At 38.4% G+C, this 23,056-nt stretch overlaps 1 protein-coding gene across 4 annotated transcripts in view; it reads left to right on the top strand.

Annotated features, from left to right (window-relative positions):
* NR2C1 (nuclear receptor subfamily 2 group C member 1) overlaps window positions 1-23,056 on the top strand; it is a 92,728-nt gene that overhangs the window by 23,342 nt on the left and 46,330 nt on the right. For all 4 annotated transcript variants that reach the window (XM_043968648.1, XM_043968645.1, XM_043968646.1 and 1 more), the window contains exons 2-4: window positions 1,804-1,879; window positions 14,259-14,486; window positions 20,428-20,509. In XM_043968648.1, coding sequence (XP_043824583.1) covers window positions 1,826-1,879; window positions 14,259-14,486; window positions 20,428-20,509 — 364 coding nt within the window. In that variant the 5' untranslated portion in view covers window positions 1,804-1,825. The remainder of the gene's footprint in view (window positions 1-1,803; window positions 1,880-14,258; window positions 14,487-20,427; window positions 20,510-23,056) is intronic.

Raw genomic sequence — 23,056 nt, 5'->3', positions numbered from 1 at the left:
TTCTTATTCTCAAGGAGCATACATTGTGATGGGGGAGGTAACATGGGCATGAGTAGCTACAGAATAATTATATAAAGCAGATAATTAGAAGGTTGTGGCACAGTGGATAATGCACCGGCCCTGGATTCAGGAGGATCTGCATTCAAATTTGGCCTCAGACACTTGACACTTACTAGCTGTGTGACCCTGGGCAAGTCACGTAACCCTCATGGCCTCCCCCCTTCCCCCCCCTCCCCAAATTAGAAGGTTGTTAAATGCAAGGCAGTTTGGAAGGGAGGGCACTAGCAGCTGAAGAGATCAGGAGAAACTTTGTGCAGAAGGTGTTGCTTGAGCTACATCTCCAGGGAAGAGAAGATTCTATGAGACACATTCCATGTACTTGGACAAGCCTGTGCCAAGGCATGGCATCTAGAGGTGGAGTGTCCTGTGTAAGGAAACAGAGAGATGGCTAGTTTGTCTGGATTGCAGAATACAGAAAAGACTGTCCATTGAGTATGGAAAGATAGTTGGGGGGCTGAGTTGTAAAGGGCTTTAAAAGCTACATAGGAGAGGGAGGGACATCATCAGATCTGCATTCAGGGAAAGTCACTGTGGTGCATTGGGAATAATGGACTGAAGTACAGAGACTTGATCCATTTACAATTCTACCAACAGTGGATTAGCATCCCAATTTTCCCATGTCCCCTCCAACATCCAATATTTTCTGTTTTTGTTATGTTTGCCACTCTGATAGGTATGAGGTAATACCTCAGAGTTGTTTTAATTTGCATTTCTCTGATCAGTAGTGATCTAGAGCATTTTTTCATGTAACTATAGATAGCTTTGATTTCTTTGTCTGAAAACTGCCTGTTGACATCCTTTGACCATTTATCAATTGGGGAATGACTTGTATTTTTATAAATTTGACTCGGTTCTCTATATACCAAATACTATTTTGAAATGAATAAATTAAATGCATAAGATGATGAAAATAACCAACAAGTTACCAAAAACATAAAAATTAACAAGTTGACAAACCCCAGATTAAGAACCCCTCAGCTAGGAGGAGATCTCTAATAGAACTATATAAGTAAAAAAAGATGGCTTCTGTTTTAGGTTGGTGACCCACTCCATTCTCCCCATTATCTTGTATTTATTTTTTATTTCCTTATATGTATATGTGCTATTTACCCCCATTGAAATCTAAGCCCCTTGAGGTCCAGGACTATTTCATTTTTGTCTTCTTATCTCTAGGGCCCTGGACTGTGACTGACAATCAGGGGGTTAATTAATTCCCAATTGGTTGATCTTGGCCATAAAATGTTAGCAAATTCTATTTACAAGTTGTCATTGAAGAAGTTATTTGTGCAAACCAATTAAGGTTTAATTTTTCTCTCAGATTAATACCATAAAGAAGCATCTGCTTTTTTATATTTTATTTTAAACTTGTAGAAACCAAAGGCAGAATGTAGGATTATTCTTTAGTTGAACTGTGAATACCTTATCTCAAAGCTTCTTAAACTGTGGGTCAGGACCTCATATGGGTTCATGTAATTGAATGTGGGGAAACAGTCAAAGGTTATGAATACCCATTTTACACACCTATATAACCAGGATATGTAAAAATTTATCAGGCCAAAAGGGGTTGTGAGTGGAAAAAGTTTAAGAAGCCCTGCCTTATCTGACTTTATCAGATATAGCCTGAGCTTCTTTCTGCTCCACATGCTCTTGTGTATGGCTCATCTCTCTGAAGTGGGTAAAGCTCATGGGGTTAGTCTTAGAGCCTCGCCAACATTTCTTACAAGACTTTTCCTTCTTTGGCAGGGCATTCTGGCAACTCAGGATCATGGCAACCATAGAAGAACTTGCTCATCAAATTATTGAACAGCAAATGGGAGAGGTATGTCTATTTTTTATTTAAGATAAACATGCGTTTTAATGTTATCTACCTAGAACATTGTTAATGCTGAAAAATGTTATTAGTTTAGCTTAATTCAATTAAAAGGGAAGAAAAAAGGTATGGTCTTTTTAATGATTTGAGAGATGAACTAATCCCATCTCAAGGACAGGAAAAACAGTGAAAGAAACTTAATCTGTCTTTCCCTTGTGATTTTCAGTCAAATCTATACATATCAGTTCAGTTTTCTTACAAGATATGTGGAACACTCTATCTATGGTTTAGTGATTTTTAGTGTGGCAACTAGTTGAATGATGAATAGAGCATTGGACCTTGAGTCAGGAAGACTGGAGCTCAAATTCAGCCTCAGATACTTACTGACAGTGTGACCCTGGGCAGGTCATTTAACCTCCGTCTGCCTCAGTTTCCTCAATTGTAAAAGTAGGGTAATAATAACACCTACCTCTCAGTGTTGTTTTGAGAATCAAATAAGATAATATTTATAAAGCATTTAGCATAGTGCTCCAAAAATTAGAGGGGGCCAAATAGTAACTTCATGAGGCAACAAGAAATATTGAAACCAAGTCAATGGGCTGAAGAAAAGAAAAAAGAAGAAAATGTGAGGTGCCTCATGACAAAAGCAACTGACCTGGAAAAAAGATTGAGAAAAAATTTAAGAATCACTGGACTGTCAGAACATCATATCCAAAGAAAGAGCCTAGGCACCCGTTTCAAGAAATCTCCAAAGACAATTGTCTAGATCTTTTAGGATCAGACAGCAAAGTGGAAACAAAGAGTCTGCTGGTCACCTCCTGAAAAAAAACCCAGATGAACCCCCCACGAGTTTTAGGATCAGAATACAGAGCTTCCAGACTAAAGAAAAAAAATACTGCAAGCAGCCAGAGAGAAAGAATTCAATTAAGGAGGAGTCACAGTCAGGGTCATACACAATTTAGCAGCCACCGCTATGAAAGACTGAAGAACTTGGAATATAATATTTCATAAGGTAGGAGATCTGAGCTTAAAGCCAAGAATAAATTACCCATAAAAACTTGCTATAATACTATTGGGGAGAAAATGGCCCTTTAGTGAGAGGTCTTTCAAGCATTCCTACTGAAAAAACCAGAGCTGTGAAGGAACTTTGAAGTTGAAACAGAGAGGAGAAAATAAAAAACATAAACATGAATAAACAATGACAAAGGATAAAACAAAGATAAACTGCTGACATTAAATGTGGGGAGTTGATGCATGTGTCCCCTCTGAATCCTGTCATCATCAGAGTTCATAGAAAAAATCCAATTAGACAATGCTTAGTAATGGTTCTGTGGTGTCTTGAAGATATTAAGGAAATAATGGAAATCAGGAACAAGAGGAATACACTGTTTGGGGCACAGGGGAGGAAAAAGAAGGGTAGGGGAAATTATCATAATGTAAGTGCACAAGTAGATATTTCTACAAACGAGGAGAGCCTGAAGGGAACAATTGATATGTGAACCTCACTCTCATCTGAACTGGTCAAAGGAAGGAAGAATACATGCATACACACACACACACACACACACACACACACACACACACAATTGAATACAAAAACACATTTCACTCAACAGGGAAATAAGAGGGAAAGGGGAATTGGATGGTAGATTAAGGGAGGAATTAGTCTTAAGAAAAAGAAACTTGAAGAATGTACAAAAATACTTACAGTACATCTGAGGTAGCAAAGAATGGGAACTTATGGGAGTACTCCTAAGTTTGGGAAGGAATGAACAAGTTGTGGTTTGTAAATGTGATGAAATACTGTTGTACTGCATTCTCATTTATGTAGTATCCAGCTGTGGTTCCAGAAGGATATTGATGAAACATGCTCCTCATTTCCTAACAGAGAGATGAAGGACTCAGGATTTTGGATGAGATCAGTACTTTTTTGGACATTGCCAATGTGGAAATTTGTTTTCCTTAACTATACATATTTTGTGGCTGCCAAAGAAGTAGATTGTGAACTGTTAAACAAAAGAAAGGATGTACTGTGCCTGTGGAAGGAAAGGGAGGAGAATGTCTAGGAGTAATGTCCAGGTAGTTAGATTCCCCAAAGAGTAAGGGAGATCATCAGTGAGCAGCACTGACTTTCACTCCTGGCCAGGATGACTGCCCAGATGGAGGCAGAATATCCATTTCCTATGGATCTAGTTTAGAAAACCCTTGAAATTCACGCCAGACTAAATAGTGATCAAGAAATTCATTGAGAAACTACAGTCAATGACATCTTGCATTGGAAAAGATGACAGACTGTAGGACAGAGAAGTATCAGAGGGCCTGCTCCAGGGCATGCCAACAAGAAGGCAGCCTCCTAGCTTCATTTATGTACCTACAATCCACTTTGCTTGGAGAGAGAAAGCAGGAGTGGAACTCCTTCCTTCTTTTTCCCCAAAAGGTAAAGCAATGCTTAGACCAGGATAACCCAGGCTTCTCAGAGCTCTGAGGTCTCAACCCTCTGTCCTGAGATGCCAGAGAGGTCCCTAAAATCCAAATACTCTGAACTTCAAAGAAATGACTGACTTGGACTAAAATGAGGTTGTTGATTGCCCTAGCAATTTCATTATAATTTGGGAAGTTAGAGCATTGTCAGGGTTGAGGCGGTTGGGTTAAAGGCTTTACAGAATTGGATATATGGGAATGTCCCAGGGAAGTGGTTCAAAACTATAATCAGTGCAATCAGTACAAGAGCAAAGTTGAAATTAGACAGTGTGACTTCAATCAGCCTGCTCTAAAAAGCTCTCCACAGAACTTTGTAGCTGTTATTGAAAATCGAGATAGCTTTTAGAGGATTTGTGAGAGAATAGCTTGAAAATTTCCCCTCATGTCTTCTGAATTTTGTTAATATATTGCACGCGTTTAAGGATGTTATCTGCCACTGGGGAAAAAACCCCAAATCTTCCAACCTGAGCTGTGGGATTTACCAGAAGGTGAGCGTTAGAGAGTACACTATGGGAGGATTATCTCAAGAACAGATTCTTTCATATAAGTGGTTGTTGGAGCTGGTAGCTCATAATCAGTTATTGTTCATTTTTTGAGTAATTGTGGGCTTATCAAAATGATGTACTTTTGAAATTTCATCTTATTGAAGTTTTTTCTCCTTAAAAATATTGGTTATTTTGGGGGCAGAGCTAAGATGGTGAATTAGGGCAGTCACCGAACCGAATTCTCCCAACATTTCCCTCCAAACAACTTTAAGATAGTGCCTCAAATCAAATTTTGGAGCACCAGAGACAACAAAAAATTGTGGTGAGATATTTTTTGGCCTAAGAAAACTTTAGGTAGGCAGGAGCAGTCTGTAACACCTAGGTGGAGTTCTGATGGAGTTCTCTCTGGAACCCACTCATGGTGGTGGCAGTAGCACCCGCAGCAACGGCTTTGAAAGCTCTCAGCTCAGAGACAGTAAGGTGATTGGACAGCTGCTCAGAAACAGATAGTTCTGGGGTGCATTTCCAGGGTGGAGAGGAATGCTGGTAGTCGCTCACAAGGAAGTAGGGGCACTCGTCACATTACAGCTGCAGGGGAGACAGGGACCCTTCCTGGATAAAGAACAGAGTGTAAAACAGGAGAGCAGTGACCACACCTCTCCCAGGATCATACCACTTTGGAAGCACCAAAAATTTGCAGTCTCTCAGAACTAGCTCTGAAAATAGCAGCATGAAAAAGGCTGAAGCTTGGGAGTGTGGAGATGACCAGAGCCCAACTTTAACATAAAGTTCAAATTCAAAAAGTAGGCTGCAAAAATGAGCAAACAATTAAAAAAAAGAAGTTGGCCACAGAAATTTACTACAGTGGCAGGGAAGACCAAGACATAAACTCAAAAGAATTCAATAATGTGAAAATAGTTACAAACAAAGCCAAAAAAAAAAAAAGTTAATTGGATCCAAGCCCAACAAAAATTCCTAGAAGAGATTAAAGAGATGAATAGTTGAGGAAAAATTAGGAAAAGAAAATGAGAACGATGCCTTAAAATAGGAAATATAAATTTATTTATAAATTATAAAATAAAAATTACAAAAAGAGAATTAACAATCATTCCTAATGAAAAGACCAGAGATGAATAGAAAATTGGACATTCAAACAGAAGACTCTAGAGAAGCATAAAAAGATAAATATGAAAGAGTAATCATAAGGGACTCAAAGTTAAACTTTTTTCCTTCAGCTGGAACATATCAGAAACAGAAAGACACATATAGAGTTAAAATAAAGTGCTGGGGAAGAATCTGATATGTTCCAGCTGAAGGAAAAAAGATGGGGGGGTAGAAATAATGATCTCAGACAGAGCAAAAGTAAAATAGACCTAATTAAGAGAGATAATCAAGGAAATGACATTTTACCCTATCTTCTTTTTTGTTTGTTCGTTTTTGTTTTTTTTTTCTATAAATGTCTTTTATTATGCCCTGTTTGTGTATACCTTGTCTCCTCCTAGATTCCAAACTCCTTGAGAATAATAATAGCTGATATTTTTGTTTGTTTGTTTTTTTGTTTTATTTTGGTTTTGTGGGGCAATGGGGGTTAAGTGACTTGCCCAGGGTCACACAGCTAGTGTCAAGTGTCTGAGGCTAGATCTGAACTCAGGTACTCCTGAATCCAGGGCCAGTGCTTTATTCATTGCGCCACTTAGCCGCCCCCTACCTTATCTTCTTAAACTGTGCATGTAACTGAATGTGGGAATCACAAAAAATTGACAACAGTGAGATGTTACAGACACCTATTTTATATACCTATATACCCAGGGTTGTGTGAAAATTTCATTGGCAAAAAGGGGTCTGTGAGTGGAAAAAGTTTAAGCCCTCCTATAGACAACATATAGTTGGATTCTGGTTTCTAATTCATTCAGCTATCTGCTTTCATTTGATGGGTAAGCTTATCCCATCCCTATAGACAATGAAGTAATATAAAAAATTTTTACAGTAAGTTTCTCTGATAAAGGCTTTATTTCTCGAATATAGACAGAGTATAGAACTGATTCAAATTTATAAAAAGAGGAGCCATCCCTCAATTGATAAATGGTCAAAGGATATGAACAGGCAGTTTTCAGAAGAAGGAATCAAAGCTATTTTTAGTCATATGAAAAAATACTCTAAATCACTATTGATTAGAGGAATGCAAGTGAAAACAACTCTGAGGTACCACCTCACACCTTTCAAAAATGACAAATGCTTGAGGGGATGAGGGAAAAATAGGTACACTAAGAAATTGTTGGTAGAGTTGTGAACTAGTCCAACCATTATGGAAAATAGTTTGGAACTAGGTCCAAAGGGCTTTAAAACTGTTCATACTCTTTGACCTAGCAATAACACTACTACGTCTTTATCCCAAAGAAATTAAAGAAAAAGGACCAATATGTACAAACATATTTATAGCAGCTCTTTTTGTGGTGGCAAAGAATTGGAAATCAAGGGGATGCTCATCAGTTGGGGAATGACTGAACAAGTTGTGGCATATGATTGTGATGAAGTACTATTGTGCTATGGGAAATGACAAGGGGGGAGGGGATGGTTTCAGAAAAACGTTGCAAGACCTATATGAACTGATCCAAAGTGAAATGAGCAGAATCAGGAGATCATTGTACATAGTAACAGCAATGTTGTGATGATGATCATCTGAAAGATCTGGCTACTCTGATCAATACAATGATCCAAGACAGTTCCAAAGGACTCTTGATTAAAAAATTCTGTCCACTTCTAGAAAGAGAACTAATGAACTCTGACTGCAAATTGAAGTATAGTTTTCTCACTTTATTTTTTTTTGCTTTTTAAAAAAAGGTGGCTAATATTGAAATATGCTTTGCATGACTTCACATGTGTAATTGATAGATTGCTTGCATGCATTCTCAGTGAGTGAGGAAGGAATGGAAGGGAGGGAGAGAATTTGAACTCAAAATTTAAAAAGAAAAGCATGTCAAAATAAATATTTTTTGAATGAGAAATTGTACATATTTAAACTAAGATGCTATGCTTATGATAATTCCCTAACTTCCATTTTCCCAAAGATGAATAGGCAGTATAAAATAGAAACTAAGGTTAAATACTGTTAAAAAATAGCCCATACTCAACCATTTTAAAGAATATCTAGGGGGCAGCTAGGTGGCACAGTGAGTAAAGCACTGGCCCTGAATTCAGGAGTACCTGAGTTCAAATCTGGCCTCAGACACACTTGACACTTACTAGCTGTGTGACCCTGGGCAAGTCACTTAACCCCCATTGCCCCACAAAAACCAAAACACACACACACACACACACACACACACACACACACACACACACACAAAGAATATTATTGTAAGAACTATAAAGCTATTCATACTCTTTGATTCAGTAATCCCACTTTAAGGAATAGTAATTAGTAGAGATTTGTACATGTAGGAATTGAAAGGTTAGAGTATTTTAAGAGAGCATCACTATGCATGTTGCAGTCCCTTAGTAAAAGGGCAGCAATTGAGGAGACTGAGCCAGGTTATAACGTGAGTCATTGAGGAAGGAAGGAGAATGTCCTAGGGGTCACAAGATGATAGCCACCTAAACCTTAAGTGGCTGATTAAATATAGATTGATTGAGTGAGTGTAGTAGAGAGAGAGAGATTGGAAATGGCAGTGGGGAGCAAGGAGTAATCTAGGTCCTTCTCTACAATCAGTAAGTTGGGCATGAGTGAGGGAAAGGGCAGCAGGGTCATCTGGAGGAAGCTGGTTCCCACTTAGTTCAGAAAGTGGGAGGGATCAAGAAAGAAAAACCATACGATGCAGTCTAGGAAACTTCTTGGGTCACCTGTAGCTTTACAGGGCTTGCCTTGCTCCTGCTTGGGCACCCTCTACCCTTCACAGCCCTTTCTGGCTACACACAGCTGCCTGATGCCCTGGGACAGCTTAATCCCTATGGACAATGATAACCTACCTGAACTCATTTTTCAACTGATTTACATACTCCCGCCCTGTCATACCTGCTCCATTCCATTGATTTTGAACCCCTGGTTACCATTGTTTACATGCCATTCTCCATCCCTATTCATCACTCCCTTATTCTCATCCTTCTCAACTCAGTCCATGCAGCCTCCCACTCTGAAGCTGCCAGCCCTTCCATTGTATTCTCTGGAATGCCTTTTCCCACAAACTAGATTTCATCTTAGCATAGTTCCAAATGGCCTTTCATAATCGCTGAATCAATACACAGTTGCATCCACTGGATACTGTTTTCCTGCAGCCCTGCCACCAAGGCTTATTACCCTTCTCTTCTGCCATATTTGCCAGTTCGTTGGGTGTGAGGTAAAACCTTGGAGTTACTTGATTTGCATTTCTTTTCTTATTAGTGATTTGAAGCATTCTTTCACATGGTTGTTCACAGTTGGCCATTATTGTTCTGAAAATTGTTGTTTATGTCCTTTGAGCACTTATCCATGCCGAGTGCCTTTTGTTTTGAACACATTTATGTTCCCTGTTTAGTCTCTAAAGTTCTAGCATTAGTCTTCATTCTCACTCTCCCTCACCCCACATATCCAGTCAGTTTCTACCTTTTTTATTTTGGGCAGGGCAATGAGGGTTAAGTGACTTGCCCAGGGTCACACAGCTAGTAAGTGTCAAGTGTCTGGGGACGGATTTGAACTCAGGTCTTCCTGAATCCAGGGCCAGTGCTTTATCCACTGTACCATCTAGCTGCCCCTTGGTCAATTTCTAAAAATCAGGGATCATAGGATCAGATTTAGAGCTGGATGGGACCTGAGAAGCCAATGAGTCTATCCCCTGTTTTTGCAGATGAAGAAATTGAAACTGAAACTAAAAAAGGTTAATTCACTTGCTCAGGGTTCTACAGCTGTTAAATGTTTGAGGCAGGATCTGAACTCACGATATGATGCTAAGTCCAACTAACTACTACAGCATCTAACTGCTCTGCTCATCTCCACACTCCAACTCTCACACCTGACTACTCCCTCTTTACTGTCACCACATTAAACCCTCATCACTTGTGCTGTTGTAGAGGCCTCCATGCCTCAAGTTTCTTCCCACTTTAATCCATCCTTCACATTGCTGTCAAAGTGCTTTTTCTGAAGCATTGCTCTGACCATATCAGTACTCTCTCTGGACTCCTTTTTGCTGTGAAGATCAAATATAAATTCACCTGTTTGTCTTTTAGAGCCCTGCACAACTTGTCCATAAACTCTATTTCTAGTCCCATTATTGTTGTTGTCTGACTCTTTGTGACCCCATGAGCCATAGCAATCCAGGCTCTTCTATCCTCCACAATCTCCTGAAGTCTGTCCAAGTTCATGTTTATTGTTTCCATCACACTATCCGTCTCATCCGCTGCTCTCCCCGTTTCCTTTTGCTTTCAATCTTCTCCAACACCAGGGACTTTTCCAGTGAGTCTTCTCATTATGTGGCCAAAGTATTTAAGCTTCAGCTTCTGTATTTGAAATTCCCATGAATAGCTTGGATCAATTTCTTTAAGTATTGACTGATTTGATCTTCTTGCTGTGCAAAGGACTCTTAAAAGTCTTCTCCAGCACCACAATTCACAAGTGTTAATCTCTGATATTCAGCTTTCCTTTTAGTCCAACTCTCACAGCTTTAAATGTGGAAAAACCATAGTTTTGACTGTAGCCCTTTGTTTGCAAGGTGATCTCTCTGCTTTTTAGTATGCTGTCTAGATTTGCCGTAGTTCTCCTTCCAAGGAGCAAGCATCTTTTAATTTCATGGTTGCAGTCACTGTCTGCATTAAGTCTCTTAAGCCAAAGAGTATAAAATCTGGTGCCGTTTCATTTCTTCTCTCTCTGTTTGCTAGGAAGTGATGGGACCAATTGCCAAGATCATATATATTTTTTTAATGTCCAGCTTCAAGTTTCATTATACACTACAGAGACACTTTTTATACATCTTAAAACGGGTGTCCAGTAGACACTTTACCCTCACTATGTCCAAACCTGAACTTGTTACTTGCCCCTAACTCCCTTCCCCTCCTATCTTCCTTATAACTGTAGGGGGCAATACCACCCTCAGGCTCCCGACCTAGGAGTCATCCTGGACTCCTCACTCTCGCTCACCCCCATATCTAAGATATTGCCAAGGAATGTTGCTGTGACCTCTGCCCTGTCTCTTGAATACACCCCCCCTCTCCTCTGACACTGCCCCCATTGTTGTGCAGGCCCGATCACCTCATGCCTGAACTATTGCAATGGACTGGAAGTGGGTCTGCCTGCTATTCCTTTCTTCAGTCCATCTTCCATTGTCACTCTAAGTGCTGGTCAGACCATGTGGCTCCTTATCCCCTCAGTCAAACTCAGGTGGCTCCTATTGTCTCCAGAAGGAAACACAGAGTGCTCAGTTTGATCTTCCAAGCCCTTCATAACCTGGTCCCCTCCTACCTTTCCAGACTTCTTTTACCTTATTCATCTCCACATACTCTTCAGTCCAGTGACCCTGGCCTCCTGGCTGTTTGGGAACAAGACACTACATCTCTGGCTGTCCCCCATATCTGGAACACTCTCCCTCCTTTGCTCCAACTACTGACCTCCCTAGCTTTCTTTTAGTTCCAACTGAAATTTCGTTTTCTACAGGAAGACTTTCTTAATCCCATTTCATTCTAGTGCTTTCCCTCTGAATTCTTTCCAATTTTTGTACAGATTTGTTTGCACGTTGTCTCCCCCCTTAGATTGTGAGCTCCTTAAGGACAGGGACTGCCTTTTGCCTCAGTGTCTGGCACACAGTAGGCATTTACCAAATGTTTATTGATTGGTTGACATTATTCCCCACTTAGCAATCAATGGTGCAACTGTATTGGCATTCTTTCTGTTCCTCCCATCTCTTCTCTCAGTTCACCATCTCCTAAAGACCACCACACCTTTCCCTCTGACTTTCCATCTGCGTTGTCTCCCTGATTTGAATGTGAGCTCCTTGTGACTAGGGATTGTCTTACTTTTCAGTTTGTATCCCATATTGCTTTGCACATAGTAAGCACTTAATTAATAAACACTTCATTCATTCAGTCATCCTTTCTTACTGCAGAGACCCTCTCTTCTTTCATGATACAGTTCAAACAGTACCTTCTACATCAAGCATTTCCTACCCAATACCTCTTACTAATATTTTCCTTCCCTAACTACCGCGTATTCAATATCTTTATTCATTCCTCATACTTGTACACATTCAGGTTGTCTCTTACGATAGGTTGTAAACTCACTGAATAAGAATTGTTTCCTTTTGTCTTTATGTCCCCAGCATTGTACCTGCCTCAAGGCAGGCTTTTAAAAAAATATTTATTGATTGATCAGGTCCTTATCAGAGATATTTGATACTAAGATTTTTTTTTTCCTGGTCAACTGCTTCCCTTTTTATTTTAGGTACCCTGGAATTTCTTTGTGCAAAAACTTTTCAATTTAATGTAATTCAAATTCTCTATTGTGTCTTTTGTGATTACTGAATTCTTTCCCTAGTCTTAAGCTATTGTGAAAGGCATCTACTTTGGTACTCTTAATAATTTTGTTGTTGTTATGACCATTAATATTCAGCTTCTTTGTTGGATGCTTTTAAAAAGTATGCCATCATTTCTCAATAGAATTCTTTCTTGTAGCAAAGAACTACAGTTAAGCAAAACAAACCATTGACCATGGCTGACAGCATGTGCCTCACTCCACATCTGGTCCTTCAATCTCACAGTTAGTTACTGCATTCATTAGTGGTGGTGTTTCTTCTATAAAATAAAGGCTTTGCACCAACAAGATGATCCTTGAAGTCCTTTCCAGTTTTAACATTCCTATATGGTATCCAGAAAGGATGCCAGTATGCTAGCAGTGAGAACATATTTAGCTACAACACTGCCAACATTGAGTCTCCATTGGTCTCATTTCTTTATCCCAGATTTTGATGGGCATACCTCAGACTTGTTTCAATTTATATCACTTTAGTTATTAATGTGGTTGAACATATTTTTCATGTTATTGATCAGCTTCATTTAATTTATTTGATTGATGTGAATTTTCCAAGCATTGGCTATCTTGTTTTCAAAAGCATATATAGGGGCAGCTAGGTGGCGTAATGGATAAAGCACTGGCCCTAGATTCAGGAGGACCTGAGTTCAAATCTGGCCTTAGAAACTTGACACTTACTAGCTGTGTGACCCTGGGCAAGTCACTTAACCTTCATTGCCCCACCAAAAAAAAAAGAAAGAAAGAAAGAAAGAAAGAAAAGGGAAAAAAGAAAGACAAAAGCATATATAAATATAAATATTTTATTGTGACCTTCATTTTGGATTATACTGTTCCATATCTACAGCTAATCAAGAGTTAACCTTGTATAGATAACTTAATGCATTTTGGGATCTTTGTATTAAGAGGTGAGATTGAGGGTTTGAAAATGTACTTTATTTAGAGGCAACATGGTATGGTGTTTAGAGCTAGTCTTCAGTACTCGCCTTTGATACATACTGACTGTGTTACTCTGGATATGCCATTTTCCTCTTGGTGCCCAAAACAATACTCTGACCAAATTGCAAGCAGCTTTAGATAGATCTGTGTTGGTAGAGGAAGTTCCTTATACCAATAAAATCCTAGGTCTAGATTTTTTTTAAGTGCTTTATTTTTATTAGAATTTTCTCAAGTTAAATTTTGGCAAAATAATGTGTCTGTTATAATTTGATCTAATATTAGTGTCGTAAGAGAAAAGATAAAGTCATAACTAAGTACTTGTAGGAACCTCGGATGTATATAGTCCAACCCTCTCATTTTATAAATGAAGAACTGAGGCCTAGTGAGGTTAAGTGACTTGCTTAGGGTCTCATAGACACTTAGTGGCAGAACCCAAATATGAACCCATGTTTCTTGACTCCAAATCCAGGACTTCTTTTACCACACTATGCAAAAATACACACTGATATCAATAAATAAAAGTGGAGTTTGGCCATGTCATAGGTTCTCCTACAGATCCAGAAGTGGAGTGGGCACATCAAGAACATAACATTTCCCAGCCAGAGTCTGAAGATGAATAGGCGTTTTCAGTGATGAAACAAGCAAGAGTTATCGTAAGGTCACTGACCTCTGTCCTAGACTGGGTATAATCAGATTACTTGTATGTGTTTAATTTTTTTTTTTTTTTTTGGTGAGGCAATTGGGGTTAAGTGACTTGCCGGGGTCACACAGCTGGTAAGTGTTAAGTGTCTGAGGTCAGATTTGAACTCAGGTCCTCCTGACTTCAGGGCCGGTGCTCTATCCACTGTGCCACTGAGCTGCCCCACTTGTATGTATTTAATAGGGCATGTTGATCATATTCTAGTTCATATGCCAGCCATTAAAAGATTCATATTAATGTGCCTGGGATGTTGGGGGACCAGAATGAAAGAATAATAAACCACAATGAATGTATTAGATTGTTACAGACCAGACTGGCCAGAAAATTCAGATTGTGACAGCCTTAGGTCAGAGCACGCCAGGCAAGCAGTTCATCCTAACCAATCATGATGGCGCCACTCCAAGCAAAGTAATTCTCACCAGGCAAGACTCCACTCCAGGGAAAGTGTTCCTCGCAACGCCAGATGCTACAGGTGTCAACCAGCTGTTCTTTGCAACACCTGATCTGTCTGCTCAGCACATCCAGGTAAAGTGGATTCCCAAAAGACTTTTTTCATCTTACACACAAAAAGAGGAAATTTTTACTGTAGAACTACAAAACACCATTGCTCTTCAATAGCTGAAGCATTGCCTGAGAGTGGAATGTTGATCTGTGAATGATTTGTCTGTTTTGTCCATTCTTTGTGGTCATGGGCACGCTGCTGCTCTTTCTTGGACTTGGAGCAGTGGGCTAGGCCAAGAATGGGTCAAGACTAAGAGAGAAAGGGAGTGTGGGAGTTCTTTCAGGGGACAGGGCACCTTCTGCTGAGTTGTAAAGCCAGCTGACTTTGGAGGTAACTCTTCTGTGTTATTCAAACCTCTTTTTCTGAATTGGCACAAATAATTAAAATTCAATTATATGTATATTCTTTTGTTTCTATTTGATTTTAAAATTTTAAACTTAAATGCCAAAAAGTATTTCCATTCACACAGCATAACACAAAAAGAAGATTTTATTTGGAACTATGAATTATGTTTTCTGAATGAGAATAATACATAGGTATTTTTACAACCCTTAGGTTATTTAACTGCTTTTCTGCTGGTATTTTTCAGCAAGAAAACAGGATCATTTTTCATTTCTTTAATGTCAAAGGTGAAGAAACAATTGAAATAGTTTACTTTTATATGTCTGGGGGGCAGCTAGGTGGTGCAATGGATAAAGCACTGGCCCTGGATTCAGGAGGACCTGAGTTCAAATCCGGCCTCAGACACTTGACACTTACTAGCTATGTGACCCTGGGCAAGTCGCTTAACCCTCATTGCCCCACAAAAACCAAACCAAAACAAAACTTATATGTCTGACAAAATTAGTGCTAATATTATCATTTAATTAATTCACTAAATAATTTGGGAACAGCTACTGTATGCAGAGTGCTAAGTCATTCATTGAACTCATTGATTGCATTATTCATATAAAATAATCCAGCATCCAAAGGGATTCTCAGGTGACACACATTTTAATTCTGCCGTCAGCATAACATTTAATTTTCACAACTCTTTTAACTCTTGCTAGTCACGTGCAGTTTTTCAAACAGTCAGATCAGTTTGTGGGACCTTGTTTTGTGAACACTCTCAGTCACTTAGACTCAGAATGTTGGTCATCATTGCTGTTCCGTTTTGATCAGTCTCTAAGTCTTTTTGATTCTACCTGTGAAATTTGTTTTCCATCTGTCCCAACTGTCCATGTCCACTGCCACCACTTTAGTTCAGGGCTTTGTTATTTTTCATTTGGACTATTCTAGTAACTTCCCAGCTGCTTTCTCACATCTCTGATTTATCCTTCACACCGTTGCCATCATTGTTTTCTAAATTTTAAAGGTGTCATCATATCAGTCCTCTTCACTAATTCTCCATTTCCTACAGGATAAAATTTGCATTAATTACCCTGGTGTTAAAGTCCATTATGGTTTCCATTCTGGCCTTACTTAACTCTCCTCTCCTTTGCGCACTATCTGTTCTAATTGGAAGTTGTTTTGCTTTCCACCATGAAAGGAAGGTCTTTGAGGGCAAGAACATGCGTCTTTTCTTTGGCGTCAGGAAGTGAGTTGGCTAGTGGGAGGAAGAAGGAAGAGACTACTGGTGCTCTTTCTAACGCTTTTTCCTGGGGACTCTGGTAGAGAGCGGAGCTAGAAATGTGCTCTCCCTTTAATAGATGGGAATCTAGGCCCTTCTCTTTCTCTTTACCAAATTCTTATTCTCCTTAATAAATGCTTTAAAGTCTAACTCTTGCTAAAGCTTCTAATTTATTGGCGACCCCTCATTAGAGATTTTAGACGGAATAGCTAGAATTTTAGCCCTTAACACCATCCATCATTGTCTTGGGCAATCACTGTTCCTGGAACACACTTTTCCTGTCTCCTCCTCCAAGAAGCCTCTCCTGATTCCTTTTCTTTTCTCCTTGTCTCCACTTCTTTTCCTCTCTCCCTCTCAGCCTTCTGAGCCAGCTGACGTTCACTTCACCATGGAATCTCGCCTGCCCAATCTGATGGCCTTTTCTTGATCCTCATTCTGCTGTACCTCTTTGGAGTATTTACTACTGGCCCTTTTCTGCTCTTGGATAGTTTTTTCACTATAGGTTTTTTATGCTGCTAATTACTGTCTCTTAGTTTTCCTCCTGCCTGGCTGACTGATTCTTTTCAGCCTCCTTTGAACTATAGTTATCATAATATTTTAAAAAAGAAGTTAATGGACCCCAGATGAAGAACCCCTAACTCTCACTAACTATAAAGATTCCCTCTCTTTTACTTTACAGTGTAGGAGTACTCCTCTACAGCAGAAATGAAAACCATTGCTGAGCGCATCTTCTTGACTAATTAATGCCTTGCTTGAAATTAATAATCAGTCATCAAGTAAGGATCATCTGATATCTTTTGAAGAATCTTAGGTACTTTCGATGTGTGTAGGTTGTTCTCCTACATATTACTATTTTCCCATTGATTCACAATTGTTATGAGAATGATCTCCACATGTGTTGAGGTCAGCATTCAGAGGGCATTGGAAAGGAGCAGATAGGTTTTCACCAGTTGATATTCTAGGGCCAGCGATGGCTTTATACATAGTCTGTTTAATAACCGCAAGCTCCTACTGCTTTTTTTTTTTTTTTTGGATTTTTGACTTGATAGAGGGAACAACATTATCTTCAAGGCTGTCCCTCAGTAAGGTGGCTCCGTCCTGTGTATGTCAGACGTACGTAATTCGTCCAGCCCAGCTGTTACGCCCATGTTTGTTTGCTCTAGCACCAGCTTCTTTTCTTCAGGAAACACATTAAGGCTGGTATGTGTAGAGAGCTCAAGCATGGTGGGACCACCTTCCTTGAGGAAGAAAAAATTAGACTTGTTGCAGCTTTTCCCCATCTTTTTGCCTGTTATCCCTGTTTGATTCTAACGTGCCGCTGGCTTAGTTGGGTTTGTCACCAAAATTGCTTTTCCTTTGATGGCTCCTACCTGTTCTCCGCAGCCCTACTACCCGGGTGCCTTTCCTGTCCTCATCTGTGACGCTTACCCAGGGGTTTGCATTTCAATCCTCCTCTTCCGCAAGGAGAGAAAGTGTTTCCTGGTGGAGGTGGTTTAGGCTTTTTGATTTTCTTGTGATGGTTTTTGATTCTCATTAGTCAGACTTCTGAATAAAATTGTTAGTGTTGGTGCTGATTTCTTCTCCTTTATCTCCCCCCTCCTTTTAAAAAACTTTATCATTAGTCACTTATTTCAGTGAGTCAGTTTGCAGTACATTGTATGACACATCTTTATCGTTCTTTTAGTCTTCTGGTTTTGTGATCTTTGCTTTAGATTTGTCTGACTCTACACAGAGCTGCTTTGAGAATGATTTCCACATTCCTAATGAGCCATTTCCTGTCAAATTAGAATTAATTCCATTTTTTGGTGAAATTATTTAGCATTCCCTGGTTATTTTCTCAGACAACATTCATGTTTAGACCTGCTCTCTACAAGCCTTAGACCTCTCTCATTCCTTACTTTCCTGTACCATGTTTTCTATCCTTGTCCAGACTCCCCTTTGCATTAGAGTCATGGAGGATCAAAGTGTAAGCTGATTTCACTTGTAGGGTGTGCGCAAGTCATTTGTAGAGTCTTTTCTGTGGCTTCATCCTCTGCACCTGCTGTTGGGCTCCCCTGCAGTTATTTCCTTGGTGGACATTTGGAAGATACTGATCCTCTGCCCTGCAATAGAAGATGTTCCAAAGGCTTCTTGTTGCCTTTGGACGTGTGATAAAATGATACTGACAACTGCTGTGTTTGCCTCTCATCATCCTTCCATTTATCTGCAACTTCTTTTTGTTTTCTGGTTTTGTTTGTAACATAAATGTCAAGGTGAAGCCAATTTAGTTCTTCTTGTTGATCATTGGATAATAATAATAACTGACATTTATGTGCCCGGTACTGTGCTGAGCACTTTAAAAATATTATCTCATTTAATCCTCACCACAACTTTGGCAAGTGGGTGCTAGGATTGTCCCCATTTTACAGATGAGGAAACTGAGTCTGAGAAGTGAAGTGCTTTGCCCAGGGTCTCACAGCGCATCCACAGTCTAAGGTCAGATTTGCACTCATCTTCCTGACTCCAGGCCTGGTGTTCTGTACTCTCTGGCGCCCCTTAGCTACACATTTAGACTCTCGTCATCAGTGAATATTGACAGATGGTTTAAAAATGGCCTCTTTCTTAGCACCGTCAGCTCTGCTTTTTATTCAATTTCAGAAATGGAAAGAGAATGGTTAAGGCGGAAAGGTATTTTGTAGTTTTCTTTGTTTTCTGGACTGTGGCCAGTGGAGAAGAGGGCATGAGCTGCTTTCCCAGGGCAGTAGAACCTGGACTCCTTTGTTCTCCATCAGGAAAGATGGGAGGAACCAGGCCACAGTAAGACATTAGAGCCGAACAGTTTTGTGGAAGGAGGCTTTTCTTTTTCATAATTACAAACCTAGAGAAACACTTTGGTATTTTAGAGTCAAGATTTGGGCTGTTCTTGTGGTATGCTGATAGTAACTTTCTAAAATAATTGCAAAGAATGTGGTACTGTTGTATCCCTGAGTACCCCTTTCCCTGTAGCTAAATTATTATATGTCATCCTTTTTTCTTATTTCTGCTTCTCTTAGAGCAAAGCTTCTTAAACTCTGGGTTGTGATCCAAGCTTATGGTCTACCTATTTTTTATACCAATATACCCAGGGTCATGTAAAAATTTCTCAGGTGAAAAGGGGTTGTGAGTAGAAAAACTTTAAGAAGCCCTGGTCCAGAGACCAACTATGCTTTCTTGAAGTTACTGTCATGTACATTTCTCTAATTTTGGTGGAAATGTTTCATGTTTTTCTATCCTTAATTTGCATTTTCTCCTTAGAAAGTAATTTATTTGTTCATATCCTTTGACCACTGGTCTGTTCAGAAATGGGCATATGTCTTGTAGTTATGGTACTACTTTATAGATATTAAGGTTTTTATCATTTTTCTGATATATTTCTGATATTTTTCCTAAACATTTTTCTTTTCTGTTCATCTTAAAGATTGTTATTATATCTTGTAATATTTTCTGTATTAGGGGCCCAGAAAGTATTTGAATTATCAGTAGGAAGTTATTTATTAAGCAGCTGGTTCATACCTTAAGTTTCCCTGACTACAAAATGGGAGACGATATTTATGTCTCACCAACTTTACTGACAATTTAGGAGAAAGAATGTGGGATCTAAGCATCAGGGGGCCTAGATTCTAGTCCTGATAGCACCTTGAATAATCTGTGAGACCATTCACTGTGTTTTTCAGTTTCCCCATCTGTAAAACAAGAATAATCTGTTAATATCCACCTCATGAGGTTATTCTATGGATTTGATGGGATGACCTGCTTTAAAATTCTTTGAAGAATGTAAAATGCTTTATATGCTATATTTATGTAAAAGGAAGAATGATTTTATTTTTGAACAATTTAAAATTTGAAATTTTAAGTTCATGTCATCTTAACAGTTTATTATAGTATTTCAGTAGTTAATGGGGCCATGTCTTCCCCTAAAGGTCAAGGGGGAACAGTATGTTAGAGAAAGAGATGGAACAGCTTTGGCTTTTCAGAGCCTTGGGAGGCTACCCTCCACTCCCCAAGGTATTGTTAATTGTGAATTACCTGATAAGTGTAATATAGTATTCTACTTAAAACCAACAGTTTATTACTGTCAGGCAGAAATCTTACTTTAATTTTCATGACAAGTAAAGGTAGTTTTAAAGATTTTTCTTGTTACAATTATCCAAGATCTTGTGATAATTTTTGTATTCTTCATTTTAACAGAAACAACTGATGGCTGGTAAAAAATAATTGAAAAAAAAATCTTCAGAGTGGATATTAGATTTCAAAGACAATAACATAGGTGGGGGAGGTGTGTTTTTTTTAATATAGAGAGAAAATTGCTGAGTAACAACAATGTTTTTTTTCCTTAGATTTTAACAGATCATTCTTCCTCAGACCAGACACCAAATAAAGTTTTCGATCTATGTGTAGTGTGTGGAGATAAAGCATCAGGTAAATTTTTATTAAACAATTTATAAAACTTGACCTTGGCTGTGCTTCTTATTAATCTTTATATAGCATCCATAGCATCTTTTCATTTCTTTGCTTAGATAGTACTTTTTTTATTATAACTAAAAATAGGATTATATCATTTCATGGTCATCTGTTTTAAAAGTAATCTAAGACAGTTGATTGGATTTTTCTAAAGATTGCACTTAAAAATGTTTTCTCATTACAGTTCTACTCGCATCCAATTTAATTTATAGATAACTAGCTACACAAAAATGCATTAGTCAAAGGAATATGAAAAATAATTTAAACTTCTTTAAAAGGAAGAGGAAGAAAAATTATAGGTGATATTTTTTTAAAACTGTGCCCCTTTATTTAAAAAAAAAATGGTCCTTTTATTATGAAGTTGACAAACATAACAAACATTAACATTTCTCTTTACAAAGAAGAGGAAAACAGGCCTACATATAAACTATGATTTGTTGCTACGTAATAGCATTTCGAGGGTCACAGGTATCTTTCAAGTTTAACACGGTAGTTCCAGCATTCCTCTGGTTGTCTGTGTTCCCAAGAAGGTTATATCTTCTAAGGATGCATTAAGTGTTCATTTGTGATTTTTGATAACAAGATCAGAAGTTCCAGTCTAAGACACTTGACACTTACTAGCTGTGTGACCCTGGGCAAGTCATTTAACCCTCATTGCCCCACCAAAAAAACCAAAAAACAGCAAAAAAAAGAGAGATCAGAAGTTGAAAATGATTCTTGAGGATGTTTTCTGATGAGTGTCCCCTCCACCCCCTCCGTTTAAAAAATTTCCTTTTCCCTTTTAAAAAAAAACAAAGCCAAAAAAGTTATTTAGCTACTCTCAATTTCCACAAAAACACAATGTAAAATTTTAAACATATCTCCTTGGGTATTGCTCTGTACTTTGGCTGTCTACGCTTAGGCCTTGTTAAGCAATATATTTTTAAAATTTCTTATTTGTACTAGTAACATAGTTTTTGGTAGATGCAGATACTTTTAATTTTTCATCTATCTCCATTTCTAGCTACTACTAATGTAATTCTTATTCTCTGATAATTGGAGTGCTTGGTATTTAATTATTTAAGTAGGCACTTGATATGGGTTTGTTCAATTAAATTGAATGCTCTGTCTTAATTTGTTGCCAGATATGGCAGAATAAATTATTATTTAGTGTTTGAGTTGTCACGGTAAGTAGTCAAGCCAAATATTCTACAGAGTCATTTCAGAAGGTTTTAATAAGAACAGATCACTAAATCATTAGAAAGGAAGCATTTTATTGACGTTTCATTTACTTTATATAGAACCAACTTAATCTTCCTTCATTCAGACGATACATTGTGAATTGGCCCCACAGAAAGTTGGGATTCTGCTAAATTCTGCCTCATTCAATGATTATATTATTAAAATCATAGAATGTTAAGTAGGAAGGAACCTTGGTAATAGCTGGTATAGATCAGGGTTTCTTAAACTATTTCCACTCATGAGCTCTTTTTGCCCAACAAATTTTTATGCAGCCCCAAGTATATAGGTATATTAGATAGATATATGTAACCTTTTACTGTCGCCAGATTTTTTTATAACCCCCACACTCAGTTATGGGACCCCATATGGGGTCTCAACCCACAGTTTAAGAAGCTTTTGAATAGATTGCACTGTTTATTTTACACATTGTGGTTAGTGCTTTTAGTTTTTTAATATTAGTACACCGAGTTTCATTTTCTACATTATGAAATTTAAAAGCGATTCCATCAACTTACAATCAGGTATGTCCATCTAACCTTCATAGATAAAAATGCATTATCTATTTTTCCATTTCTAAATAAGTCATTTCATGACTGATTTTATTAGAAAATATTTCAGTTATCCAGGGACAGTGGTAAGAATTAAAGATTTTATTTTTCATATTACATTGATATTTAATTTCATTGTGTGGAAGAATTTGATTTATTCCTCCTGCTTTTTTTTTTGTTGTTGTTGTTAAAAGAAATACTAGAAACACAAAAATAAAACCTGATACAATTGTCCTGGCTTTTCGGTCTTGAGTACCCCAGGAAGAGGTGGCTGTTGATAAATGAATAAGTATCATCATTGTGGTACAGAGGTGACCTTTGTTCTTGAAAAAAACAGGAAGTGATCCTCCAAACTGTGCTGTGCCCTCTTGTACCTCCCATTCCGCAGTGACCAGGGCAGAATGGGAAAGGAGGGTAGAACGTGCTAAGCATCACACAGTTCTTTACCTGTCTACAAACATTTGTTTACCTGTTTGAACTCGTGTGTGATCTTTGCCCAGTGACCAATGAGTTTGATACATTCTTGGTGAATGCTATGTTTTTGCTGTAAATGCAAGCCAGAATACCTAAGTGTATTTAATTTGAAGGAATGCTCACAGATTTGCTTGGAGAGAAAAGTTGGTTTCATCATGTGCCCAAAGGCAACAAGAGACACCATGTCATGGAACACTTAGTCATCTTGTCTTACTTTGCTTATGATGAACATTAACAGACAAACTACACGTGCTGTAGTTTA

The sequence above is a fragment of the Dromiciops gliroides genome, chromosome 5 (assembly GCF_019393635.1).
Source record: "Dromiciops gliroides isolate mDroGli1 chromosome 5, mDroGli1.pri, whole genome shotgun sequence".
In the NCBI taxonomy this organism is placed as follows: domain Eukaryota; kingdom Metazoa; phylum Chordata; class Mammalia; order Microbiotheria; family Microbiotheriidae; genus Dromiciops; species Dromiciops gliroides.
The sequence above is the reverse complement of the archived record's forward strand: the minus strand, read 5'-3'. Positions and strand labels throughout refer to the sequence as shown.